Below are 9,432 nucleotides of genomic sequence, written 5' to 3' on the forward strand. Positions count from 1 at the left end.
CTGTTATTTTCATCTTTAGATTGTTCCCAATGACTCATACATTTAATTGAAGACAGCAAAACTAGTGTAGATTTTATTGTGAACACCAATGTGTAGACGGGTTTTAGTTTATGTTCTTACTAATAAAATAGCTTTATTTTTGCCCATTTTAGATAGCTTTTATTTGTGGCGTTAGAACATACTTGCCGACTTTATGGCTGATCTCTCCGGGAGAGAGCAGCCAGGTCGGCTCAGCAGTGGGGCGTGCAGTGACGTGACATGCAGAGGGGGGCGGGCCAGAGGCGGAACGGGGGCATGGCGGAGGCGGAACGGGGGAATGGCTGCGGGATCGCATCATGAAAGCCACGCCCCCGCTGTGTAATGCTGCTATTACCAGCATTATACCGCAGGGAGCATGGCTATGATGACGCTATTCAACAAGAATCGCGTCATCGCCTGCCCGTCCCGCCCACTTTATTCGCTATGTGGGCGGCTGGGCAGGTGGAACCCCTGAAATCGGGAGACTTGCCAGATCTTCCGGGGGGCCGTGAGGGTCACCCAATTTTCGGAAGCCTCCCGGCCATTCCAGAAGAGTAGGTAAGTATGCGTTAGAAGGAGTAAGCAGACTCATGATTTTTTACTGAAAACTTGTGGAACAAAAAAAATGTATGATGAGTCGATGATATACTGACACTCCCTTTTGTGTGACAGCACGCACTTACTCTTCTCGTCCCATTTTGGATAATTTTGGGATATAGTTCTATTTTAGGCTTAGTGGTCTTTTAATAAATTGTCTGTACTAAGGGGGTCATTCCGAGTTGTTCGCTCGCTAGCAGATTTTAGCAGCATTGCACATGCTAGGCCGCCGCCCTCTGGAAGTGTATCTTAGCTTAGCAGAATAGCGAATGAAAGATTAGCAGAATTGCGAATAGAAAATTCTTAGCAGTTTCTGAGTAGCTCCAGACTTACTCCTACACTGCGATCAGCTCAGCCCGTTTCATTCCTGGTTTGATGTCACAAACACACCCTGCGTTTGGCCAGCCACTCCCCCGTTTCTCCAGACACTCCTGCGTTTTATCCTGGCACGCCTGCATTTTTCCGCACACTCCCAGAAAACGGTCAGTTCTCGCCCAGAAACACCCACTTCCTGTCAATCACACTCCGATCACTTCAACGATGAAAATTCTTCGTTCGAACGTGAGTAAATCTACTAAGTTTTGTGCTAAAATACTTAGCGCATGCGCACTGCGTACCATGCGCATGCACATTTTTGTCTTAATCGCTCCATTGCGAAAATCGGCAACAGGCGAACAACTCGGAATGACCCCCTAAATTAACATTTGTATTTTATTTGGCAGATCAGTATTGCATGAAAAAATTATTATTAAAAGAAGTATTTTTAAATGATTCATGTAAAAAGGTGAATGCAGATGTAGGATAAAGTATAAACATAACTTTAATTTGACAATGTACCATACATACATTAATCTATAGATTGTAAGACCCCCACATACATTATCGATGGACGGACACTATCTCCTGTCTGTTATTGCACAGTCTTGTTTTATTACTGTTTGTTTCCAATTGTGAAGGGCAGCGGAATATACTGATATATATAATTAACTGATAATAATTATAATTATAATGTATTAAGGTAATAAGATGTGTGCGGAAGTTTTTCCTTAGTATTTATTATCACCTGACTCTACTAGGGAAGAAAAAGTACAATAATAGCCCCAAAAAATTCTCATCTTGGAGCACCAAGGGTGTCGGGGACTTTTCTACATAAAACCTGGTTATATTATAGGGACAGCAGGTAGCAGGCAGTGACACTGGGCCTACAGCAGCTGCTGCTGATGTTACAATGCTGCTTTGTGATGTCACAGAGCTTTGTGATGTCACTGGCTGCTGGCTCAGGGGCTCATGAACCTCATTTCCATTAGTGTATCTTCACCTATTCCAGTGTGAAGCTGCTTTTCTTTGCCCTTGGCAAATTTGTTTATATTGTTTCTACAATATGGATCCAAAAAAGAGAAAGCGACCAAATAACAGCGGGTCTGCTACAAAGGAGCTAGTGGCTCCTAACAAGAGGAAGAAGGAGGAGGATGTATGTGAGGAGAGAGGCGATGTTTCCAAAATCATATTGGCAGGAGACATCCAGGTGCATGAGGAGAACAAGTCAACTGAGATAGCATCAAAGACTCTTCAAAGGAAAAGAACAAGAGAGTCATCAGATGAGTCTCCAACTATGAGCAAGATGAGAAAGACCAGCAGTGGCAGAACTGAGGACATGCTTAAGAGAGTGGCCTCTAAAAGACCCTCAGACAGGACAGGGGACAGTGGAACGTGTAAGAAAAAGAAAGAGGAGGAACATCATGACAATCCAGACGAGGGACCCAGCGTGCCCATCATACCCCTGGCATCTGGACTGAGGGGCATAAAGAGAACTCACACAAGTGAGGAAACTGGCCACAAAAGGAAGAGATCCGCAGGTGCAAGTGGGATATCCATAGCCAGCACCCCAGAATCATCAGCTGCGTCTCACCTTCTGGCTAGTTTGACCTTCCACAAAATGCTTGGAGAGGGCGCCTTCGGGAAGGTGTTCCTAGCTTCCCATTCCACCAGCAAACAGCGTCTGGCAGTGAAAGTAATAGAAAAGAGGAAAGCATTGAACAGCATTAAGAAATACTCCATGTGTGTAGAGAAAGAGGTGCTGAAAATAACTGGGGAGAATGCACTCTTCCCGCACACATATGCAGCGTTCCACACCCCGGGCCATATATTCTTTGTAATGGAGTACCTGAGTGGGGGAGACCTCTTCCAATTAATACAGAGAAGAGCCCCATTTGATGTCCCTACTATCAGGTTTTTTGCAGCAGAAATACTCTGTGGGCTGCAGTTCCTTCACACAAGAGGCATTGTCCACAGGGACATTAAGACAGACAATATACTTCTGGATGCAGCTGGCCATGTGAAAATTGCAGATTTTGGCCTCTCTGCCATGAATGTCCATGGTGATAAGAAAATCTCAGGACAAACTGGGACTCTGTATTACATGGCCCCAGAGATTACCTGTAACCTCCCATATAACACCACGGTAGACCTCTTTTCATTCGGGGTAGTATTATTTGAAATGGCTACCGGAGTATACCCCTTTCATGCTGGCGATGATTCTGACGAGGTTATGGAGTCTATCAGGCAAGATGCTCCACGCTATCCGAGCAATCTCCATCCAGAGCTTAGGGACATCCTTGAAAGACTCTTATGCAAAGACCCAGAGGAAAGGCAGAAACTCTGTAGTAACATCAAATGTCATCCATTCTTCAAGTCCATAAACTGGAAGCAACTAGAGACCGGCAGGATAACTCCCCCATTTACCATGTATCCTACCCCAGAGACAATGGCTGAAGCTATACCGGTGGATGACCTTCTCTCACCTACAGAATCTGCAATATCTGCAGAGGATGAGAGCCTGTTTACAGGATTCTCCTTTACCAGTGACACATGGACAGCAATGAACTGCGAAAAACAAAATACCAGCCGCTGCATCATCCTCTAGGCAGTAGCACCACCAGCTGCCTCCTCCTCCCGGCACAACCACCACCATGTGCCTCCTCCTTCCGGCACAAGCACCATCAGCTGCCTCCTCATCCCGGCAGCACCACCACCAGCTGCCTCCTGCTCCCGGTTGAAGCACCATCTGCTGCCTGCTCATCCTGGCAGTAGCACCACCAGCTGCATCCTGCTCCCGGTAGAAGCACCACCTGCTGCCTAAATGCATATAGGCCAGGTTAGGGACTTGCAGAATATTGGGGTCCCTTGACGTGGGCTGCAAGCTTAAATGGTTTGATCAAAACATGATAACCCCCCCCCCCCTATTTTATTTGCTACACACAGATTTGCAGTATATTATTGTTAGAGCTGGCAGAAAATGTCTCTGTTTTATATATATATGGCATTAATACTGCCACGCAGCTGGTACCATGTACAATATGGGTAACACTGAGTGTGGGCATATTTATTTTCTATTTTGTTTGAAAATATTTTACCTAGTGCTATCATGGCATCTTACAATTAAGGCTATGATAGGCCTATTTGGGTGCGGCCCACATGCCAGCTCTGTATAGATGTTCCCCTGTGTAGCTGGGAGGACATGTAACTGCAATGTAATGGTGTGCTGGGCATATATGTTAGGTTAAGGATTAGTAGAATGTTGGGGTCCCCTGTTGTGGGCTGCAACCTTATATGTTTTGATCAAAACATGACAAAATCCCCAATGTTTTATTTGCCCCATACACACAGGTTTATAGTAGATTATTGTTAGAGGCAACAGCAAATGTTTTTCTACCTCCTCATTGCAGAAACCACACACATGCACACTTATACACCCAGTGGCCTGATACGCACACACAGCAGCTGACACACACACACATACACACAAGCACAGTGGCATGATACCCCAACACACAGCAGTTGACATATACGTACTGCAGCCTGACACGGACATGGACATATGCACAATGGCTTGACACACACGCACAGCAACGTGACACACACACACACACACAACAGCTGACATACACACATAAACATAAGCACAGTGGCCTGACACACACACACACACACACATATACGCACAGCGGCCTGACACCCACACACACAGCAGCTGACATGTACACACAGCAGCCTGACACGCACATGGACATATGCACAGCAGCCTGACACACACACACCGCAGCCTGACACACACACACACGACATGTGAGGGGCAGCACTAGGCTCTCTCGCCTCTATAATTCTGTCCTTCTTTTGCCGGACTGCGGGGTCACGCGGCTCTTTCCCCACTGCTCCTACTAGCTCTTTAAATGTCCGTGGAGGGAGCCTGCCTGCGAAAGTCCCCCTGCCCTGAGCCGCCAGCCTCTCCTTGTACCGCTGCATGAGACTGGAGGATGGGAGAATTAGGCCACAGAGACGGGAGAAGGGAAGGGGAGATTAGGCCAGAGAGAGACGGGAGGAGGGTGGGGATTAGGGTGGAGACAATTCAGTAGGAGGAAGGGGGGATTAGGTCAGAGGGAGATGGGAGGAGGGAGTGGGGATTAGGCCAGAGAGAGACAGGAGGAAGGATTAGGCCAGAAACGAGATGGGAGGAGGAAGGGGGATTACGTCAGGGAGAGACGGGAAGAGGAAGGGGGGATTACGCCAGTGAGATGCAGGAGGAGGAAGGGGGATTGGGCCAGAGAGAGACTGTAGGATGAATGGGGCAATAGGGCAGAGAGAGATGGAAGAAGAAGGAGGGTGGGCGGGAATCAGGCCAGAGAGACAGGAGCAGCGGTACAGGAAGGGGGGGGGGGGGTAAAGGCCAGAGAGAGACAGGAGGAGGGGGGGGGGGGAATAAAACCAGAGAGAGACAGGAGGAGAGGGGAATTAGGCCAGAGAGGGACAGGAGGAGAGGTGAATTAGACGAGAGAGGGACAGGAGGAGAGGTGAATTAGACCAGAGAGGGACAGGAGGAGAGGTGAATTAGACCAGAGAGGGACAGGAGGAGAGGTGAATTAGACCAGAGAGGGACAGGAGGAGAGGTGAATTAGACCAGAGAGGGACAGGAGGAGAGGTGAATTAGACCAGAGAGGGACAGGAGGAGAGGTGAATTAGACCAGAGAGGGGCAGGAGGAGAGGTGAATTAGACCAGAGAGGGACTGGAGGAGAGGTGAATTAGACCAGAGAGGGACAGGAGGAGAGAGGATTAGGGCAGAGAGAGATGCTGCCGGCCGCCTTCAAAAAGCAGTAATTGCGATCGCATCACAATTTCTGCTTGTTGGCAGAAATAGATGAAGCCTCCTGCGCCTGCAGGAGCCCCGCCGCCATTTTGCTGTTACATATATATATATATATATATATATATATATATGGGAATGGACGTGGATCGGCACTCCGTTTTCAATATTCAGAAATGCACCGGTGCCCTCTCAGCAGCAGTGGATAAACAAACAAGGCAGAAGAAGCGGCACTCAGCGTCTTAATCAAAAATAGAAAAGTGTATTCACAACACCATCTTTAAGATGGTGTTGTGAATACATTTTTCTATTTTTGATTAAGACGCTGAGTGCCGCTTCTTCTTCCTCGTTTATATATATTTATATATGTATATACTATTTTATAAAACCCCTCTCTGCCAAGTAAAGGGGGGTGGCAGAGGCCCAGAGATATCAGTGTACTGCTCCCAAAGTCTTCTGTTGCCGGCCCTGTACACACACACACAGAGGCATAGCGTGGAGAAATGACACCCGGAGCACGATCATGCCACGGCGCACCCACCACCACCACCACACATACACAGAGGCGTAGCGTGGAGACATGACACCCGGAGCAGAATCATGCCACGGCGCACCCACCACCACACATACAATTTTATATATATATATATATATATATATATATATAGATTAAAAAAAATATATATATATATATTCCCACACATATAAAAATATAACGACATATGTTGTGACCATGACAACGAAGTTGTAAGAGGTAAAGTCAGTTTTATTGAACACACAGCTTAAGACACCTTGGATATGCAAAACGTCACAGAAGATATGCAGTGGTAATTTACAGTGCAGTTCCCAGAAGTGCAGGGTAATTAGTGCTGTGGCTTGCAGAACAGAATATCACAGAGTCCTTGCCAGAACTGGAGATGGTAAGTCCATATGCCACAGCTAACCGCTGAGGAGAGGTATGAACTGGTACTGCCCAGCAGATGGTGTACAGAGGCTGGAGCGGGTGGTCTTCTGTATGCCGAATGTCGGGATCCCGGCGTACAGTATACCGGCGCCGGAATCCCGACACCCGGCATACCGACAAGTATTCTCCCTCGTGGGGGTCCACGACCCCCCTGGAGGGAGAATAAAATAGTGTGGCGCGCATAGCGTGCCACCGTGCCCGTAGCATGGCGAGCGCAGCGAGCCCGCAAGGGGCTCCTTTGGGCTCACCACGCTGTCGGTATGCCGGCGGTCGGCCTCCCGGCACCGGTATGCTGGTCGCCGGGAGCCCGAGCGCCGGCATACCATACTACACCCACTGGAGCAACACAGATGCACAGCAGTAGATGGTACTTGGTAATTGCAGAAAGTGCTGGATGGAACCGGTATGAATGAAAGGTGTGCAGAACTCACCACTGTAGATTTTAGAGTCCGATGATGAGCATCGATGGACGCTGTGGTTCAATAGTAGAATGTTCACTGATGCAGACGATATAGGAATACAGCTGATGACGTTGAAATAAACTGAAGATACTGTAGAGCACCGCTAGCAGAATACCAGTGACTCAGGAGCACTGTGGAAGCTGGTAGGCCGTGGTAAGTATGCTGTGAAGTATGGAGAGCGGTGCTGCAGAAAGGAGGAATTGAAGACGATACCAGGACACCGCTGGAGGCTGGAAGCGAAGCAGGACCAACGCTGGAAGCAGGAAGCCGGTGTCTGATCGTGGAGAGTAATCAGGAGCAATGCTGGAGCACTGCAGAAGTCAGGCTGCACCGCAGGATGGAAACAGGTGCGGGTCTCTTAGTGAAGCTGAATCGCAGGAGCTGGAATACCTGGGGAAACAAGCAGTAGAATCCACAAGCAGAAGAGACATGTGTATAGATTTGACAACCAAAGCACTGACGATTATTCAGCCCAGGAGCAGGATATTTATACCAGCTAGGAAGCAGGCATTGGCTGGATAATTAGGCAGAGTCCAGAGTGCAGCGGATAGGTTGTGAAATGACATGTGATGAGGAAAAACATGGCTGCACCCATGTTTGCATTTGGAGGGAAAGTCTGTTTGTATATTCCATGTGGTAAATAGCAGTAATGGCGGCGGAGGCCAGGAGACGCCATTCTTTAAAACAGTGCAACTAAACTGTAAGGCTGCCATGACAGCGCTGCAAGATCACAGGGAAGAGACTTGAGGTAAAGATATACAGCGCGCTGCACACAGACAGCGCAGATGGAATCCCGTTTGGAACGCTGGAAGGTAAATAAGCGTGTCCAATAACCCAGATCGTGACAATGTCCCTGTCACCCCAGTCCTGGTCCTGTCACCCATCTCTCCTGTCCCCTATATTCTGTCCTTGCTGTCCTGCTCCTGTTCCCTCTCTTCTATCATGGCCCTGTCATGCCTGTCCTTTCCCTGTCACCCATCTTTTCTGCCCCCTCTGTTCGGTCCTGGCCCTGTCACCAATGTCCTGTTCCTGTCCCCTCTGTCTTAGTCTGTCCTGGACCCGCTGTACTGTCCCTTTCACCGCTCTCCTGAGACTGTCCCTCCTGGTCCTGTCACCTTTGTCCTATCCCCAAATTAGAAATAATTTTCCCTTTTTCTCGAGGGGAGGGGGCATCAAACTCTAACTTGCCTCCGGGCGACGGGGATGAACTTACGCCACTGTGTGTCTGTCTGTCTGTCTGTCTATCTATCTATCTATCTATCTATCTATCTATCTATCTATCTATCTATCTATCATTACCAGTTATTTATATAGCGCACACATATTCCGCAGCGCTTTACAGAGAATATTTGTCCATTCACATCATTCACACATTCATACTAGGTTTAATTTTTGTTGGGATCCAATTGACCTACCAGTATATTTTTGGATTGTGGGAGGAAACCGGAGTACCCGGAGGAAACCCACACAGTTGGGGCCATGGTTGGAATCGAACCCATGATCTCAGTGCAGTGAGCAGTAATGCTGACCATTACACCATCCGCACTGCCCTATCTATCTATCTATCTATCTATCTATCTATCTATCTATCTATCTATCTATCTATCTATCTATCTATCTATCTATCTATCTATCTATCTGTCTGTCTGTCTGTCTGTCTGCATGTTACCCATCACAGCTTTCTTGCATTACAGAAAGCCAGCTGGCACAGCTGGTAGAGCGAGAAGGGGCTCCAAGCCCCCACCCAGCAGAAAGGGAGCTCCACCACACGCCAGTGATGTCGTGCACGGCGGAGGCAAAGCAGGTCCATGTCCGGCAGTACAGTAAGTTAAGCACTCTACCGTCAGCTGCCAGCCTGCCACATTTGTTTTATTGTAGAGGGTATGGAGTGGAGACAGTTGGGGCTGGCCAGGGAGACAAGACGGATTTGGTATGATTTACCGACGTTTGGGATCCCAGTGGTCAGGAGACCAATGCCGGAATACCGACAGTGGTGTTTCGAGTCCCCTCTATGTGCGCTATGTGCGGTGTAATGTGAACAAGATTGTGCTACTGTGTGGAGTAATTTGAATTGGTACTATTGTGTGGCCACGCCCCACTTGTTTTTTTGCGGTGTGCGACTTCAGCACGCACTGTCCCTTTATTAAGTATACTAGGGAGGGCGCTAATTTATAGTTTGCAGGGGGCGCCGAACACCCTTGCACCGGCCCTGGCCTCTCTTCCAGTCATCTCCTCCTACCCTGAGTCAGGACTC

General features: G+C 48.2%; 1 protein-coding gene across 1 annotated transcript; it reads left to right on the plus strand.

Moving 5' to 3' along the window:
* Positions 1 to 1,926: 1,926 nt before the first annotated feature.
* Positions 1,927 to 3,747, plus strand: LOC134970217 (protein kinase C delta type-like). Its single transcript, XM_063946226.1, has one exon. It carries the CDS (start codon positions 1,997 to 1,999, stop codon positions 3,536 to 3,538), a length of 1,542 nt encoding a protein of 513 aa, XP_063802296.1. The 5' UTR covers positions 1,927 to 1,996; the 3' UTR covers positions 3,539 to 3,747.
* The last annotated feature ends 5,685 nt before the right edge of the window (positions 3,748 to 9,432 follow it).

This window comes from Pseudophryne corroboree, chromosome 11, assembly GCF_028390025.1.
Source record: "Pseudophryne corroboree isolate aPseCor3 chromosome 11, aPseCor3.hap2, whole genome shotgun sequence".
Classification (NCBI taxonomy): Eukaryota; Metazoa; Chordata; class Amphibia; order Anura; family Myobatrachidae; genus Pseudophryne; species Pseudophryne corroboree.

Excerpts from the sequence above, each read along its gene's own strand:
- LOC134970217 (XM_063946226.1), top strand. The coding sequence starts at position 1,997 with ATGGATCCAAAAAAGAGAAAGCGACCAAATAACAGCGGGTCTGCTACA.